The sequence below is a fragment of the Penicillium psychrofluorescens genome (genome assembly GCF_964197705.1).
Source record: "Penicillium psychrofluorescens genome assembly, chromosome: 4".
Classification (NCBI taxonomy): domain Eukaryota; kingdom Fungi; phylum Ascomycota; class Eurotiomycetes; order Eurotiales; family Aspergillaceae; genus Penicillium; species Penicillium psychrofluorescens.
The window spans coordinates 1,737,314-1,755,893 of NC_133442.1; the positions used below are offsets into that span (position 1 = coordinate 1,737,314).

General features: G+C 52.7%; 4 protein-coding genes across 4 annotated transcripts; 2 read left to right on the plus strand and 2 right to left on the minus strand.

The window, feature by feature from the left end:
- Nucleotides 1-280: 280 nt before the first annotated feature.
- On the plus strand, nt 281-1,369 carry PFLUO_LOCUS6350 (Mitochondrial GTPase 1; the record flags this gene model as incomplete). Its single annotated transcript, XM_073783886.1, has 2 exons — nt 281-547; nt 608-1,369. The coding sequence occupies 2 exons, from the start codon at nt 281-283 to the stop codon at nt 1,367-1,369; spliced, it is 1,029 nt and encodes a 342-aa protein (XP_073640397.1).
- Nucleotides 1,370-1,499: 130 nt separating this feature from the next.
- On the minus strand, nt 1,500-2,336 carry PFLUO_LOCUS6351 (NineTeen Complex (NTC) component; the record flags this gene model as incomplete). Its single annotated transcript, XM_073783887.1, has 2 exons — nt 1,500-2,249; nt 2,334-2,336. The coding sequence occupies 2 exons, from the start codon at nt 2,334-2,336 to the stop codon at nt 1,500-1,502; spliced, it is 753 nt and encodes a 250-aa protein (XP_073640398.1).
- A 356-nt stretch (nt 2,337-2,692) lies between these two features.
- On the minus strand, nt 2,693-10,130 carry PFLUO_LOCUS6352 (class II myosin; the record flags this gene model as incomplete). Its single annotated transcript, XM_073783890.1, has 5 exons — nt 2,693-3,130; nt 3,189-9,183; nt 9,244-9,428; nt 9,486-9,632; nt 9,690-10,130. The coding sequence occupies 5 exons, from the start codon at nt 10,128-10,130 to the stop codon at nt 2,693-2,695; spliced, it is 7,206 nt and encodes a 2,401-aa protein (XP_073640399.1).
- Nucleotides 10,131-11,423: 1,293 nt separating this feature from the next.
- Nucleotides 11,424-14,541, plus strand: PFLUO_LOCUS6353 (uncharacterized protein; the record flags this gene model as incomplete). Its single annotated transcript, XM_073783891.1, has 4 exons — nt 11,424-13,203; nt 13,268-13,884; nt 13,936-14,176; nt 14,342-14,541. 4 exons carry the CDS (start codon nt 11,424-11,426, stop codon nt 14,539-14,541), a joined length of 2,838 nt encoding a protein of 945 aa, XP_073640400.1.
- Between the last annotated feature and the right edge of the window lie 4,039 nt (nt 14,542-18,580).

The window sequence follows — 18,580 nt, forward strand, 5'->3', positions numbered from 1 at the left end:
CCTAGTGCCAAGACACACTTAACTATTGTGGTAATAATCTAATAATAAGGGGGGATCTCAGACTTTTGCGGTGCCACTATATGCTCACTCACCGTAGATACTTGGTTTCACCGCCCTGGATTCCGCCTGATTCGCGGCGGCAATTTCCTGCTCTTTTTTGTCTTCTTCACTTCGCGTGTCGCATTGCAGCCGACTGAGGCAGACGGCTGGCCAATACATAAATCAGCAATGACCCGCCTGTTATCTGGCTGGATACCCTTTTAACTACTGCATGCCGGCGATGGCGGCCAAGTTCATCCCGCGCCAGATCTTCCCTCATTATGGGTCGATCCCCAGGTCCTACTTTCTGGGGCACCATCGCGCGGGCTTGACCAAAATGAAAAGCATGCTCTCGTCAATAGATTATGTTATCGAATGTCGCGATTACCGTGCGCCCATCACTTCAATCAATCCCATGTTTGAAGAAGCCTTGGGCAACAAGCGACGCCTGGTTGTCTATACCAAGCGAGATCTTGGCAGCTTGCCTAAGTCGTCTGCACGGAATCAGGTGGGTGACAGCCGCTCAGTGCCTGACATATCCTTGTGAGTCTGATTATTCTGTTTCTAGATTGAGCAAAAACTCCAGAGGTTCGATACGACCTCCGCCACCTTCTTTGTCAGCTCGTCTTCCCGTCCGGACGTCAGCAACATCCTCAAACATCTCCGGGACGATGCTGAAGGCCCCGATAAACTCGTCGGGTGTCGTGTCCTGGTGGTTGGAATGCCAAATGTTGGCAAGTCGACGCTTATCAACAACCTGCGAAACCAAGGTGTGGGCAAGGCCAAGGCTGTGAGAACTGGCGGGCAACCGGGTATCACTCGCAAGATCGCTACTCCGGTCAAGATCATCGAGCGAGAGCATGGGTCGCATGTTTATGTCGTCGACACGCCAGGTGTGTTCATGCCTTATGTGCCGGACGCGGAGAACATGCTCAAACTCGCGCTCTGTAACTGTGTCAAGGATTCTGTGATATCGCCAATCACACTTGTGGACTACTTGTTATATCAGATCAACCTGCATGATGCGCAGGCCTACAAACGGTGGTCTGAACCGACGAACGAGGTGGTGCCGCTGCTTGATACGTTTGCGCGCCAGACGGGACTTCTGGGGAAGGGCGGCGCTCCCATCCTGGATTCGGCGGGCATGCATTTTATTCAAAAGTGGCGCGCGGGCGAGCTGGGCCGATTCATCTTTGATGATCTAGAGGCAGAGAAGCGGCGTCTGGAGGACCCCTCACAGCCAGTCCGTCTCAGCATGACCCAGGCACTGAAGGCTGGACGAGGATCCCGCAAGAATGGCTCCAATACGGATGCAAATGATACCCCTTGATATTGTGTACATATGAAAATGATTTTTTGCGAGAACTTGTAAAACACCGAGAAATCAGCCACGACAATGCTGGAGATGGAATTGTTTTGCACAAGCACCGGAACGCCAGAATAGAAACCAAACGCCAGTTTCAAGTGATCTTGTCCAGCAGTCGTCGTCGCCTCCGATCCACAAGCTCTTCTTGCACTTCCTCGAGCGTGGGAAGCCGCCATTCCACCCCATCACCAGCGTCACCGGGTAATGACTCCCATCCATCCTCGACATCATCATCACCCTGACCACGCAGGTGCTCCACAGCCTCCTTCTCCTTCTGCCTCTCGTACAGCAACAGGGTCCCATCCTCCTCATCCAGTCCATATCCAAAGTAATTCGCATCGACCTTCTTCGTCGCAATATCACCACCCCTTCCGGGCGCCGTATCCTCTTCCTCCGGCGGCCGTTTGCCCCGAACAGCAGCCTCAAACATTTCCTTAACACCAGGCAGCTCCCTCGCCCGACCAAAGTATCGATAACCCTTGCCGCCACCCGGGATCTCACGCCCCTCGTCATCGTACACCCGACCCGTTCCGCGCATGTAGTTCGGCCCGCCCAGATTCCGGATCTGCATCTCCCACGCCCATTTCTCGCGCATGAGCTTGTTGATCTCGTCGTTGAGGTCGCGGATCTGGTAGTCGCTCAGGCTCTGCTCTTGGATGCGCGATACCTTGCGGGACACTTCGCGGAGGACCTGCCCGCGCCATCGCTCGCACATGCTGACGTTGTCGACCGACTGGATGGCTTTCGGGCGCCGGGTGCGACTGATGTCGATGATGCCCATGTCCGCTGCTTGTTGCGCCCGGAAGCGGAACAGCATGGACTGCGCTTTTTCACTGTTGCGAGCCTATTTTTGACCCGGGTTGGGTTTTCATTAGCCAGGGGAGCTCATGGAATGAGATTATGCCGGAGTATAATCGGCGGAGCTTACCATTGTGAAAGATTGGCCGTGTCGGCGCTCGAATGAGGTTGAGGGAGTGAGTAGTGAAGAACGAGAACTCGGCTTGGGGACTGGTCGTACCCGCCAAGATGGTCACGTGGGCTGCTGACTACAAGCGGCTATAGATCGATCAAGAATGAACATCAACCATCAAACAAATTCCAATTGAGACATAAAATCGCTTCGCCGAATAAAAAACGAATTTAGCAATACAAAATTTGGCCAATCAAGCACTATGAACAGTGGCCACCAGACAAAAACAACCATCCAGTGCAACATATACGCCTTGCCATCAACGAATCCATGACTGCCATTCGTGTCCAACGATGATCCTCCAAATCCATGTAAACTTAGAGGAACCCCTTAGTATTACTCGGTTTCCGCTGGGGCAGCTCATTATAGACGCCGCTTCCACGACGACTGCCCACATCACTGAGAGCAGCCAGAGGTGCTCGGCTAACGGTGCTGCCCCTCTCAACACGCAGTGCTTTCCATCCCTCCAATTCGCGTTCCAAGCGGAGCGCTTTTTCACGCTCTTCCCGCAGCTCTCGCTCAGCACGGCGGGCCTGCAATTGTGTCTCTGAATCGCTGTGCTGCAGCTCTTCGATGTTCCCAAGGAGTCGTTCAATCTTGTCTCGAGCCTTGTTGATATCGTCGTTGAGCTGGGTGTTGATCTTCTCGCGTCTGTCAATCTGCGACTGTAGGTCCTTGACTGTGCGATCGACATTGCGAAGAGAACGCTGCTCTGAGCTGTGCTTGTTCTCCTGCTCCTCGAGGTGGGTCTCCAGCTGCAGTAGAAGCCGTGTTAGCATTCATCACCCAATATAGAAATGAATGAAATCTTACCTCCTTGATCCGTTTGTGTAAGAAGCGGACATCCTGGCTACCAGATGAGTAACTCTTGGTTTCGAGGTCAACGCAACGGAGCTGCGCCTCCTTCAGGTTCTTCTCCAGAGCAGCCTTCTCCTTGAAGAGTTGTGCGTTGGTCTCTCGTTCGGCAGTGACTTCTTTCTGCATCTCCGTAGCGAGAGCATCGGCACGACGCATCTTGCCAACAGCAGCTGCAGAGACATCCTCCTGCTGCGCTAGGCGAGACTTGAGCTCAAGTAACTCACGGTCCATGCTGGCAGCATTGCGCATGGACGGGCTTTCGCCCTTGGCGAGATCCTGAAGACGTTCACCAGCCTCGGCCAGTCGGCCTTCCAGCATCTTCTTGTCTTTGAGAAGCAAGTCGCGCTCCGCGGTAGTATCATCAACAGAGGTGCGAAGTGTTCGCACTTGTGACAACAACGACACAATCTTGCCCTGGGCCTCGCTGTGGGCCTTGACGGCCTCTTCGTGTGAAGTGGTGACGTCCTGCAAGGCAATGTCCATACGGGACTTCTCCTTGGCCCAGGTCGAGCTGTTGAGCACTTCGTTGTCCCACTTGCTTCGAAGGTCCTCGAGTTCCTCGCGCAGACGACTGTTTTCGCCGCGGACGTTGAGCAGACGCTCGCGCTCCACTTCGAGTTCGTGGTTGATTGTCGAGAACTCCCGCTGGTATTTCTTTCTGGTCTGTTCCATCGATGTCTCCTTATCCTCGATATCAATGGCTCGCTGGTTCCGGTAATCTTCTAGCTCATTTTGGAGGCGTTGCTTGGCCTGCAGAGCACCCTGAAGCTCGGCAGCTTGGTCTTCCATCCGAGCCTCTAGGGACTGTGTTTGTTGTTGTAAGTACTCAATCTGGGCATCCATGTCCTTGCGCTCTGCCATGACCTGTGCATAAGTCTCTTCGGCTTCTTTGCTTTGTGACTTGGCGAATTGCTCGGCGCGAGAGGCCTTGAGCACTGCGACTTCGGCCTGCTCTAGTTTGCTGAAGTACTGGTCGGCACGACTCTTGTACAATGTCATGCTGGACTCCAGATCGGCCGACCTGGATGTCTCGGCGTCCAGACGAATCTGCAGGTCCGAAAATTCCTGAAGAAGCTGGTTGCGGCTGATAGAGTCCTGTTCTCGCACCGATTGAAGTTCTTGGGCCTCGGACCGGGCGTCACGCAATTCAACCTCCTGTGTCGCCTTGGCGCGCTTGAGCTTCTCGTAGTGTGTCTTCACCTCGCCAAACTCGGACATGCTATCGTTGTGGACCTTGAGCAGAGACCGCCGAGAGTTCTCCTGAGAGTTGATCAAGTCATACAGTTCCTCGTGGGACTTCGCCTGAACATCACGGAGTGAGAGTTCTCCAGACCGAATGCTGCGCTCCAGGGTCGACACCTTCTTGGCAGAGTCGTCAAGTTGGTCGTGGAGACGGCCATTCTCTCGCTCCAGGAGATGTACACGGCGAATGGAGGGGCTTTCATCCTGCCAGATATCCCGCATCGGTGTCGAGCTTTCCAGCTGGCTTTGGAGGTGTCTGTTCTGCATCTCGGTCATCTGGAGCTTATTCTGGAGCTCTTCGATCTCGGCCGCCGTATCCATCCGCTTCTGGTATCCCACGGTATCAACCGTTCGGTCCGAGCGGCCAGAGTCATTAACTCCTTCGTAGACATTGTACCGTCGGTTGGGCGTGCTGGGGTTCGAGTACTTCTTCATGGCATTTTCAGAATTCTTGCGGAAGTGGCTTGGGGTGCGGTTGTTGGCCACTTCATTCTGGTCAATCTCTTCAAGGAGAGCACGCTTAGACGATGAATAGCGTGCATCAAGCTCCTTCATTTCGTCGGAGTGACGCCGGCGCATTTCTGAGAGTTGGCTCTCGGCTCTCGAGTACTTCTCTTCCGCCACTTGAAGTTTGCTCTGCACGGTTTCGAGAACCTGTGCCATGTCGACTTGTTTGGAAAGGTGTGGCTTAACGGCTTCCCACGACTTGGTGGATTCTTCGGTGGCTTCAGGTTCGAAAACCTTATGCAGAAGGATGAGCTTGCGGTGCAGGCCCTCAATCTCCTTGTTTGCCCTATCGAGATTGCCCTGAAGTTGTCGTGTGTTGGCCTGAGCCTGGCCCCGCAGCTGCCGTTCATTTTCAAGGTTGCGGTTTGCCTCTGCGAGCTGAATGTTGGAAGTGGAAGCGGCCTTTTCAGCGTTGCGGCTCGTCTTGTGCTCGCGATTGACCTCGTGGTTGAGATCTTCCAATGTCAAGGATAATTTCTCCTTTTGTTTCTCAAGAGTCGTAATAGAGAGCTGCGAGTCCCCGAGCTGCTGCCTGAGCTTCTTGTTCTCTTCGTCCAGCTTGGCTTTCTCTTTTTGAAGGTTTGTCAGTCGCATTTTGTTGTTGTCGCTGGCCTTGGAGTTGGACCGGGCAAGGTCGAGATTCTTTTGCTGAATCTTGGTGAGAAGAGATCGGTTATCATTTTCAGACGCTGTCAGTCTGCCCTTCAGAGTCACGAGCTCTCTTTCAAGACGTTCCTTGTGTTGATCATTGCGGAGGCGGAAGTTGTCTGATTCCGAAATGAGCTGCGTCAATTCCTGAACTTGGACTGACAGCTGAGACCGCTCCTCTTCAATCTCGTCAAGTTGACTTGACTTGCTGTCAAGGTCTCGTCGCAGGCTAGCAATGCGCTCGTCAGCCTGCTTCATGGTCTTACGCTCGATCTCGGCCTCTGCATTCAATCGGGAGCTCTCAACATCGCTGAATCGGTCACGAAGTTTGATCAACTCTCCTTGCACATCTTTGCGGGCTTGCTCGGCATGAACGCGAGCCTCTGTCGCGCGGCGGAGGGAATCTTGTTGAATGTACATCTCCTTCTCGATTTCAATCTTGGAATCGTTAAGATCGTTGTACTTGTCGGTCAGTTGAGCCAGATTGTGCTCGGCCAGCATCTGTACATCATCCCTCGACTGGCGTTCACGGCTGAGGTCTGCTTGTGCTTTGAAGAGCTGGTCCTTGAGATCTTTCACTTGCTGTTCCAGCAGTTTCCTGCTCTCGCCGGCCTCGGCATCTTCGGTGCGCTTTTCTTCCAATAGTCGTTTGACATCTGCTGCCTCGCGCTGAAGCTGTGCCTTTTCCGATCGCATGGCATCAGACTCGGCTTGCACTTCGCGAAGGCGTTTCTGCATATTATCATGACGTGTCGAGAGAGATGTCTTCTCAGAGTGGAGGCTCTTGCGCTCATCCTCATGCTTCTTCACATCGTTACGAAGAACGGCCAAGTCACTCTCTTTGCGCCGCAGAAGATCCTCATAGCCGGTGGAAGTGGAGGAAAGTTCGGAAAGTTGCTGACGGACAGACCGATTGTCATCCAGAAGCTCTTTGGTCTGCTTCTTGGATTTATCAAGATCCTTGGTTGTATTGGCAAGTTTGACATCGAGATCTTGATCCGTTTTCAGCAGTTTGGCCTCCAAGTCCTGAAGCTTGCGATCCTTCAAATTCAAATGGCTCTGAAGCATTTTGATTTCCCGGTCAAGTTCCTGGATCTGACCATTCTTGCCAGTGAATTGGCCTTCGGTGTCTGTAAGCTTTTGGTCCAGCTCGTCCAGTTGAGATTGCAAATGGGTTTTGCCGGACTCCAATTGCTGAATGATCTGCCCGGCTTGCTCAAGCTGTGTGATCCGGAGCTGAAGTTGCTCTTCGGTTTTCTTCTTTGCCTCGACCAGTTCGTCTAGTTGCTCTTCCAGATTTTCCTGGTCTGCAATGGCACCTGCCAGCTTCTCTGTGAGTTCGCCTTCCCGAACCTGCAATCGCTTGAAGATTTCCTCCTTATCCAAAGCGAGAGCCCGCTCGCTTTCTAGTGTTTTCTGGATCTTGTGGATTTCCATCTCGGTCCGGCGTCGCTCCTCGTCAAGCTTCTGGCGATCTGCGAGATCTTGTTTCATCTTAACCTCCAGCTCTTGGATTTTGTCGTCCCGTCTCTTGACTTCCTTTGCTGTCCGCGTATCTCCCAGGAGTGGCTTCATGCGCGAGAAAAGCTGCCACCAAGGGCTTCCCTTGAGCGCAAGGTAGGAATGGAAATTTTGCTGGATAATCCTCGTTGCCTCGGCACGATACAGCCGCTTGTTCGAAATCCGGCGCTGCACGAAGCCTCTGGCGAGGCACTGGAACCGGGTCATGATACTCCGAATGAGCTGATCGCGTTTCTCCTCCAGGTCCGCTAGAACTCCAGCTCTGAAGAACACCTTAGTTCGGCCAACCCGGTACCAGGCTCGGTCCATTCCAAGCTTTTCGAGCATAATCTTAGCTGCGCTTTGACCCTCCAAATAGCCCTTTGGCATGTTTTGACAAAGAACTTCGTACCGCTGTCGGAATTCGGTGAACGGAAGACGGTTGGGAAAACCTGTGCGAGCAATCCGAATCCCCTCAAGGACGCCATTGCACCGGAGTTGATCTAGCACCAACGGAGCATGTAGCATTTTCGGGCGCTTCTTGTGGTTTGGCAGTATACAACGCACGAAATGGGGATGTGTTGAATGCAGCTGTGACATGAGACTGGACAGTTGCTCTTTGTGTCGTTGAGCCACCGTGCGGAAAAGTCCCTTCTTGACCCGGTTACGAGGATAGTCGCCACCGTCTTCATCGGGCTCGGCACAATCAGAGAAGAGATTGGCGACATGTCGCTCCTTCGAAGCTGCCAGAAGACGGGTAATGTTGTCGTTCAAGGGATCTTTGTTCTTTTCCAGCCAATCCTGTGTGTTGTATTCCACTTCTGCGGCATAATGAGTCAAGACGAATCCCTGGTTGAGACGAGAGGCGCGATATTTGCGAGACTTCCGGTCCCACAGAGAGTGAAGCTTTTCGGTGAATGACTTGTCTGTGGCCTTGGGCATCACGCTGTCCTCGTCGAGGCAGGAAAATATACCAATCGGATTGGTCAATTCGATCAAGTCGATTGTAGGTTGGAGGTCTTTTCCAAAGTCGATAAACTGCCACTCGATTTGCTCACGAGCATACTCTTCCTGCTCCAAAACAAACATGTGGTGGTTGAAGAATTGCTGTAGCTTCTCGTTCGTGTAGTTGATGCACAGCTGTTCAAAACTATTGTTGTCGAATATCTCAAAGCCGGCAATATCCAGAACGCCAATGAAAAAGTTCTCGTCGGCTGCCATGGCACGGCCAAGTTGACTGTTGATTCGAGAGACCAAGTTCCCAAAGCCACGCTCGTAGATTCCCTTGGACAACGCATCAAGGGCCAGGCGGCATTGCTCAGGTGTTTGAACCTTCTCGACCCATTCTCGACCCGCCTTGACTTTAGGATGAAGTAACCCCTTCACAAAATCTTCCGAAGATATGCCCAGCAGCTGGCAGGCCTTTTCCACGCTGGAGTATCCATCAGATCCAAGTGCAGCTTGGTCTGCGCGTACGCTCTCCTTCACAATAGATACGTTCCCCAAATGGAGAACAGCAGCGATTGTGCGGAGAATGCATAGCTGGTCATTGTCGGAAAAGTTCATAACATGGAAGGCCTCGATCAAGGAGTTCCATTCATCCCGGTCAGAAACGCCAACAATCGAGTCGTTGCCTTCTCTCGTGTAGGCAAAGTCCTCGATTTGAAGATCCGACAGGAGAAGGCCTTCGCGCGTTTTGCGGTCCGCACCTTGCAGAAGCTGATAGAAAATGTGGTAGTTTCTCTCGTTCGGGTTCGGCTTCACCACGCGAGATTTCTCGAGAAGATACCAATCAATCCATGCACCAGAAATCTGACCTGATCGGGAGAACTCAATTCGAATAAATTTACCGAAGCGGGACGAGTTGTGGTTCCTGACGGTCTGAGCGTTTCCGAAGGCCTCGAGGATGGGGTTGGCGCGCAGGATCTGTTGTGAGAGGGAAGAGAACTGCTTCGTCCCTGACCGGCCATATGGGGTATCTGAAGTCGCAACCGCTGCCAGATACTGAATGACCTTCTTCGTGTTCTCTGTTTTACCGGCTCCGGATTCTCCACTACATCCCCAGATAAGATCAGTTCCAATTGGCCATCCGTTGGTCGGTGGCAGTACTCACGTCACGAGAATGCTTTGGTTCTCGCCTTCTTCGACCAAATTCCGAAACGCTTCATCTGCCATGGCAAAAATGTGTGGTCTGGTCTCCTCTCTGCCACGGCCTTTGTACATCTTCACGTATTCATTGGTGTAGATCGGCAGGGGGCAGTATGGATTTATCGTCACCAAGAACAGCCCCGAATATGTCTGTCAGCCAACAAAGTCAGCACATTAGTCTAATGGCCGTATGGAGAATTCACGCACGTAGATCAAATCCGACTGGTATCTGGTATGCAGGTTATGGACCACGGAGGCCTCGTTCAGATGCGTGAGTTCGGCCATATCATCTGCCTTGTCGAATTTGGCGGGGTTGACCTTGTCGACTTGGTCCGCCTCCACTTCTCGTTGCTGCTAGGGGTGTCAGCTACGCGGTGGGGAAACACGCTGGGGGACAGCTCGGTCACATACCTGGCCGTCATCGCTCTGCACCAACAGTCGTCCGTCTTCCATCTCTTCTAGGACCAACCCCCGTACGAACGCCTTTTCGGAATCCCGAAGCCATACGTATTTGCTGCCGGAAAAGTCATTGTCGCCCTCGAGTCCTCGAATTTGGTCGGCTCCTCGTCGTAGCTCTTCGGATTTGATAAAGGTTGGGGCGAAAGTCCCCGACGCGGCATTGAGCTTTGCTGAATTGGACCGTTCCCGGTTTCCTAAACCTTTCGACCACGTCGGAGATGTGTGTGAGACCGACGCATTGCGCAAATGTCCTTTGGGCGACTCGAGTCCGCTCGACGGCGTGACGATGGCAGACTGGGGTCGCGTAGGTTTTGGCTGAGTCGCTGGCGAGGGGGAAGACCGAGCAAATGGATTGGCACGCTTGGGGCTGCCATTTAGTTGAGAGGGAAGCATGGCGAGGACAGATCAATGGGACATCCTTAGGCCATGCCAGTCAGTCGCATCGCCTAATTTGTTTCGAGATCCGGATAGAGAGGAGTGAGAAGGTTGGAAAGAGAAGTCGAGAGTGACTTCAAACAATGTTAAATGGGGGTGAATCAAAAATCCCAAGCAGTCTCCGCGACCGAAGTAATAATCAGTCTCGTGTTGCGGTGGGGGAGGGCGAGTGCGTGTTTGTTTACTCTGCGTTCCTCGGGCTCCCGCCGATCGCTGGTGGCCCGTGCGTATCTCGTCATGTCACGTGCCCTCGGCGCTTGTCTCTTTTTTACCCGCTGAGATTCTTCTTGTCACTCACCGATCAATCACCCACTCCCACCACAGTCTCTCCCCCGCGCTTTTCTTTGTCTCCTTCTCTCCCTACTGTCTTCCACGATTTTCCACAGAGACACCCTCATCAAGCATGAAGTGAGACCGTTGGGAGCGTTGGCAAACTCAACCCTTACCGGCTCCCGAGTCTTTATTCTACACGCGGCCCTCATGATGCGGGAACGCTTGAGATGACTACGCCTTCCTCTCGTTTCCTATGTGCTGTGATCTATACGTGTGAGATCGTTATCTTTCTCGTCTAGACCAGCGCAACCATTATGTCCAACCAACCACCCACTTCGTATAATGGCTCTGCCAACTATGCGCCGGAGTGGGCTTCTTCATATCCTGCCATGATCCCACCAGAATTCACCGTCAACTCAGAATATACTCCATCATCTCAGCCACCTGTTCCCCATCATGGATACCCACTCGACTACAATCTCCACAGCGTGAACGCGAACGCGCAGATCGCCTCTCATGGAGCTTCGGGGCAATTCTTCCCGCCTTTCCCATTTATGCCTCCCTTCGACGCGTCTCAACTCCCCCCGTTCCCCCCTATTCCACAACCACCAGCTAGTTTCTCTCCGTTTCCGATGCCAATAGGATCTTCGGTTCCTCAATACGCGCTTCCAGGTCAACCAACAGGGAATGTTCCCTCCCAATCAACCGGGTTACCTAGTGGCGCGAGAGCGATATCAACTCAGTTTGACTCGAACCGGGAGGAAGGTGAGGTCAGTGAGAGGGATTACGAAAAATCATCCAGATCGAACCGCCCCGTGGCCTCGGGGAAACGAATTTCAGCGGAGTGTCAGGTTTCAGACCGCGAGGAAGGGGAGGCATCCTCATCTGACTCCAGCAGGAGCAGCGGATCACGTACTGTCCACCAGAATACCTTTGTACTTGTTTTCATGCTAACATCAGGCAGCATACAACCCACCCATGTCCGTTTCCGCAGATCCAAATCTAGTTCATGCGATAGATACGCCAAACCTGGACACACAGAATACCATACCACATTCTGCCGCTTCACTCACCAAATCTGTGGCACAACTTCGGGTGCAGGCGCAGGGCGCATTGCTGAGCTTAGCGCCTCACAAAATTCGCTACAATGAGTTGGTTGCTGAAGGCATTAATCCCAAGATCCTCAGACAGCTCTATGAAGAAGTTGGAATTAAAGTTGTGCCACCCCGGTCTGATCAAACCAAACTGGAGACCTCGCAGCTGGGCTCACAGCCCAGCACCCTGCCAACAAGACCAGGAACGGCAAAGGAGAAAGACCCTGCACAAAAGACCATCCTTGCGGTACCAACTCCCTCCAGCTCTTCCACGGCCGGACCGAACGGGAGCACGTCCATGGAGAGAAAATATGTCATCGCTCGAATGCTTGCAGAAAAGGCCGCCAAAGCTGCCAACTCGAGTGTTCCAAAGACAGATGTGCCGAAGGAAGCAACTGGACCTTCCAGCGAAACTCAGCCCAAAAACAAAGTGGAGCCCTTCAGGGTGAAGAACAAAGCTCAGACGGAACTGGCACGGCAACGAATAGAGGAGCTGAAACGACAGATGTTGCTCAAGAGTCAACAAAAGGTGCAGCAAAATGGCGGGCCAGAAACCATTGCCGGGAAATGTATTGAGGCTAGTCAAGTCTCTGTACCCTCTAGTTCTTCTCCGTCCACCATTCAACACCCGCTTCCTGTTCGACCTCCACTGCCGACCAAAGCCAACCCTGCTGGAATTCCTGGGTTATCCATGGCCGAGTCAATGCAAGATACAGATCGCGAAGTTCAGAGCCAAACTGTTGCCGTTGATCCAACGCCCCTCGCCCGAGCAGCGCAGCGAAAACGACCTCGGGCGTCCGATTTTGATGAGCCCGTCGCGGCTCCGAAGAAACATCTGAGTCAAAGCAAGGGCCAGCATGGTGCGGCAGAGAGGCTGGTCATCGACATCAGTGACGATGAATCTCTCTATGGGGATGATGAGGGTGGTCTCATGGATGTCGACTCGAGCCAAGAGCAAGATTCGGATCCTGTGCCGACTGCAGAGGCTTTACTGTTCTCGTTACAGAACATCGCCTCTTTACCCACGAGAACCTCCACGTCAACCCCGCAAGCTTCCTCTCGGCCCTCTGACCAGGAGAGCATTCGAAAGAAAGATCTGGAGATTCAGGCTATGCACAAGCGGATAGCTGAGCTTGAGCAACGGAAAAAGGCAAGACTGGGTCCTGGCCCAGCTCACTCGCCTCAGTCTTTTGACTCCGGTGCATCATCATCAGCTGGACAATCGAGCGGCGCCGAAGCCGAAGCCACTGATATGTCTACCGCTCCCGTTCCTAAGACAACACCAGCTGCAGATGTCGCCACTATAAGTACGGGTCGTCCGAACCTAATCGATTCCTTCAGTGATTCGTCTGTCAGGGTTCTAGCGTCTATGAAAACCGAACAGTTGGACAGCTTGCGATCCAAAATTCTGCGAATGAAAGCAATCGAATCTGGTCTCCCTGATTTGGATGCTGAGATAGTGTCATCTGAATCACACTTGTCTCATTGCAGGCAGGAGGCCGACCGACTTCTTTCTGAAATTACCAAGGGAAAAGAAGGGCGGTTTCTATTGGTTGAAGAATTGAAACAGCTTGGTGATGAGATCAATGGCTTGTCATTAGATGATCTGGATCAGCTTCGCCGACAAGCAGAAATCAAGGAACAAGAAATTGTGGCAAAAGAAGGTCAGTCGCCGCTTACATTAACCTGAGGTTTCCCCATTACTTACAATTTGCTGGCCTCATTCAGTCATCCAATCCTCCTTGCACGTGCAAGATACCAATCTTCCGGATGCTCATGCCCTTGAACAAGAGGACACTGCCGACACTCCAGGTTCTCCAGAAGATATCCCTGTGGAGCGGCCTGCAGCGGACGATGCTATGGAATCCATCGCAGAATCGTCTCCTTCTGTATCCGACTCTACTGGGTCTTCCATGGACGAGTCTGCCGACGAAGAATCTTCCTCTGATGCTGATGCGCCAATCACTGAAGGCGCAACTCCAGAAGATGTGGAGATCGTGGACGCGGATACTCTGCACCATCCTCTCCCTGAGCAGCCGTCCGCCCCGGCTGTCGACCTTGCCGCAGAACCTTCTGTGGCATCCGATACCCACGCGAGTGTGCGATACGATTCCCTTGAATCTTCAGAGGCTTCAGAGGGCTATGAGCCACCAGAAGCCGATGTCGAGGAAGCTGTCGACCAAACCTACAGTCCTCCTTTCAGCCCCGCCCCTCCCGATTCTGTCAAAAGCACGGCAGAGTCAAGTTCTTCGATTGATATGCCCCCAGCTGATGAAGCAGTGACGGATGCCCCTCCGGTGTCAGTTGCGAATCAAGCGTCGGGTTCACAGGTTGGCACTCTTGAAGTATGAAAATATCGTTAGTCCATCGAGGATACACTAACAGCCATCCTGCAGAACCAAACATCTGCTGCCGATCCCGAGCAGAAGTTTTCTCCCTACATCAGCCCGCTGCGAAATTTCAAGGCGTATCGCTATCACCCCAATTATTCAGAGGACGTTTCGAACGGCTACCGTTCGCTAACTTACAGCCATGACATTGATCCTATGAAGTATCTCTGCCCATACGAGGCTTCCGGTGGCGTCTGCAATGACCGGTCCTGTGAATTCCAACATTTCCGGGATATGACTCTCAGCGGTGCGTCGACAAGTTGAAAAGCCGTGCCACATTTTTTACTATTTTGCCTCTCTTGTTTTATGGACTACTGTCTCGATGCCCTTTTTGAGCTTTCTTCTCTTCCCTTGCACTTTTTGGCCACTTTCATCGTTTGTATGCTGACCACAGTGCCATTAACCCCAATAGATGACAAGATCCTGATCCAAATGGGAGCCGCTCGAGAGGGCAACACCGAGGAAGAAAAAGAGACCTACCTTGCCGGTCTGAAGGAGATCATCAACGAGATGCGACGTGACAAGGTGAAAGACTTCACCACTGTGGCCGCCGAAATAGCCGCATACCGTAGACGCTTTCTCCAAGACCCGTCGCGCGTCTTGTCCATGTAACATCCCTCGCCACCCAACCTTTGAATTTGCTGCAAGTCATCCAGGTGAGCTGCCACTCCAAGTTGCCTTTGGAAATTTGTCATGCGGGGACTTCTCCCAATGGCAATCCTGGCACCGAATGATCAAGCGTGATCAAGACCATTTCTGTTTTGGTTTCAGTTATCCCTCCGCCTCCTCGTCCCTCGTGATTTTTTTTTCACCATCTCCTCCCACGACATTCCTCTTGGCTAGATGTTCGTGAAAACACGTTTTGCCCATTGTCTTTCCAGCATCATTAGCCCGCATGGCGTTTTTCTTTCTTTCGACACAACACTCGGACATTTCTATTCTAGACAAGGTTTTGTCGAGCGATCTGCCTTAGCGAGGCGTGTGTCACTTTTTCTATCATGGAGAATTGGCGTTGGCGCTGCTGCACCATTTCCTCCGGTCGTAACAGAATTTGGCTCAAAAGAAGGGTTCAACTCGGGCCCATGATTCCAGCCAGCTAATCTGCACTTTACGTGGGGGAGGGATATTGTATGACTATGTCGCGTTGGTCGGCAACGCAACACTTTTCCATAGTGTGAATATCAAGTTTATTTTTATCACAAATCTTTTTTTTTATCCTCCGGCACTACGTCCTACTGTACATCCTTCGCGCTTTTTCTTTTTTTGGGTCCTTGTGATGAGCAAGCCAGTCTGCCTGACCATCGCATGCTGGATATTTATATATCGGCCCACACCTTTTCCGTCAGGATTGTATGCAGTCTTGGATGACACAAAAATATCTTTGACGTATTTCGAAAATGTAGAAACATGGCCAATAGACGACCCGGGGTCTGCAATTATCCAATAAACAGATCGGAAATTCCCACCGCTGGCCCCCCGAGAAGAAGGGGCGGAACCTTCTTTGGTTGTTCTATTTTAATGGCACAACAAAGAGACAGAAATAGAAAGTGAGTATCATGAGAGAAAAGAGATCGAAGCCAGGACAAAGAATATGGAGAAATTTCTAAGTATAGGCAGGAGAGGTGTTCCTTCGGTCGGTCGGGGGCGGAGGACTGGGGTTGTTGTGGACCACGGAGATCGTTGTACTTTGATGGTCTTGGCCGAATAATAGTTCCACTAACCGTTCTTGCTGTTGGTGAATTGTGGGATTCAATAACTTAGTTAGTGAAGTGTTTTGCCGTTATTTAGTCATATCTACAATTGGAGGTCCAAGTACGTAGTTAGTTGGTGGAATAACTACATACTATGATTTAATTCGAACAGTAGGCCCAACTGATCTACACTGTGCGCAAGTCTAGCCATTTGGCACCGAGAGGATCTGACACAAGCGCGCCGCCGAATCGCAACTTTCGCCCTCTATTGCACCGAGGCACAAAGGGGCTCATTGGTTCGCGGCGCGGATATTCGCCAGCCTCACTCCGCCGCGGTCAGCTCGCGCACATGCCCAGCGTTGCATGTGGCGCAGGGACAGTCAGTCTCGTGCCTGCGCCCGACACCTCACCTAACCACCAAGGTTTGCGTTGCAAGGAGTAGATGATGATCGTACCAACGGCGCGACGCGACCCGGGTGGAGAGGCAACCCGTAACTGTTGTTTCTCCGCGGACTAGACTGAAATTGGCGCAGTAACGGCCTGGCACTGGACATGGCGGCACGCTGAGTGACGTAGTCTGTCGTGAACTAGTTCTACGGGGAGCACGGTCCGTTGGAGAACCTAGCACCAACAGACACTCATACACAGCCACATGCATTAGGCGAGGTTAGTGTCAAGCGTTAAAGGGAAGGTCAAGGGGCGGAGAGAAGAGGGCATAGTGGATGTGGCGGAGGCCCGGGTAACTAGACAAGACCGCTACATTTAGGCGGGCGGTAGGGCTGGATGGTGTGCAGGGAGCGCCAAAGGGCGGTCGGTGGAGTCGGGTCGAGGGAGCAACAGGCTTGGGGTCTCCACCGGGGCGCAAGAGATAGTGCCGAATGCCTCGCACCCGAACGGGGATTCTGCACCGATTATTGGACCGGGGGAGGCGGTCGTAGCCTCAGGTTTTACCAGGGTGTTTCATGGGTGCTGCTTGTGGCCAGTGGTCGCCAGTGACAAGGTGCCTGGTCAGGCCGGCATGGCGCAGTTCTCTTGCGACCAACTACGCCGTTGTTTGGCTTGACCTATGATGTAGGAGGTATATGCCAATATTCAGGAAAGAAAGAGTCACACGATTTTTATCTTCTTTGCAAAAAAAAAAAAGAGTCATAGTCATCGGAAACAGTTAACCCCAAGCCAAGGCAGACAGGGATCCAGCCCTGCCCTGCCTGCTTACTCACCGATGCTAAACCCAAACGAGAAGCCGAAGTATAGAACGAACAAACGTCACTCTAGGTCTACCAACTCGAGCACAAAATGACGCAAAACCAATAAATCAACCACAGGACGCCCGAAGATGCTGCATTACCCAATCCCAATACCCGCTAGTTGCAAATGGCGCAGAAACTCAAAAATAAACCAATCGTTGTAACATAATCAGAGGTGTCGGAAGCGCTGCGCCATTGTTAGATGAACTGTTGGATGCCGATCTCGGTGTTGGTTTCTCTCACCATATTCTGAAGAAAACCCGCAGAGATACCCCTGTCGAGTACCCTCACTTGACATAGGTGCACAAGCTGCACGCATCATGGTCGCAGACCACACACCGGGGCTGGTGGTTGTAAACTTTGGGCCCGTCGTCACATCGGCAGCAGATGTACATGTACGCGCCGGAGCAGGACTGCATGCCGTGGACGGGCATAGCAGTGGAAGAGGAGGGATGCGTGATGCGAGAATCCCGTTTGAGCGGCGGTAACCGGGGCTCATCATCTAATAGGTCTGTGTACGAGAGCGTCGGTTTTGACTTGTAGCAGAAAGTCTGGGGCCCGTCGAGGGAGGAGGCAGTGACGGCGTACGGAGAGGGGAGATGGTGGAGACTATGAGAGGAGGCCGTCATGCGTCGAGAGGTTTTCTCTTCGTCACAGAGCGAGCAGCGGGATCTGCCGCACGAGATGCAGGCGTCGTGAAGGTCTCCGTTGTGAGGACCAAAGCTGCACTCACAGCAGTACCACACGGACGACATGGTGGGAACGGAATAGATATAGCAGCGAGATTCAGGCTGAACCGACAGTATTGTTATTGGAGAGGAAGGGAACGTCGTGGTCCCAATCCAGTCAGATGGAAGATGGTGAGGATGATGATGATAAAAAATAAGAATCGAGGACCGGAAAGTAGAACAGAGTTATATAAGTCTCAAGGAATGGATTCATTGGCAGTGAACCTAGCGCAAGGCAGGCGAGCATGGCTAGGAAAACAGGTAGCAGCCCCGGGGCTGTTCTGCGCACCCACATCGGGGATGGGCTGGGCTGTCACCCGGGTCTCTCCCAGTCATGGAATGGGGCGAGCTCTAATTGCACATCATTCTGGGGCAGCAGCCGAACATCCAGCGGCGCGGGTTTGGAGCCTTGGCGACCTGGCTGGGGGAACGCTCAGGGCCATCCATTATTTACTATCGCGAGCCGGACATTGGCCTAGCGGGCCGCGCCTGCGGAAACGGGTGGATCATTGTCGATGATGTCGAAGTTGACTCAGTCGGCGCAGTGGTCACGGGTGGAGCTAACGAGCAACTAACTGCGCCCAGGCAAAACCCCCGTTCACCGTCTGTCGGGGCCTTGGCTTCTAGGTGAGGGCGGGTGTCGGCGCATCAAGTGACGGTCACGAAGTATATTTTGGCGCCGTTGGAGCCTTGCGGGAGCCTTGATGGCTTCCGATGATCTCCGCGGCCTGAGGATTAAGAGTCATCGACGAGTCATACTACATTCTGGGCCAACTGCTGCCTAAGTCAGGACATTCTGGATGCTTCATGTTATCGACCATGCGGCCAATGGTCGTCGTTGGACTCCCACCACCCCCATGTCTCACCTTGTCCTCCGTCTTTACATTCGAAGAGCGAACGACTCTCGCGCAAAAATTCATAATATTCGAGGTGATCGGATTGATCGTCTCCCCGAGCAGATCCATCGATAGGGTTCTTATGGTCG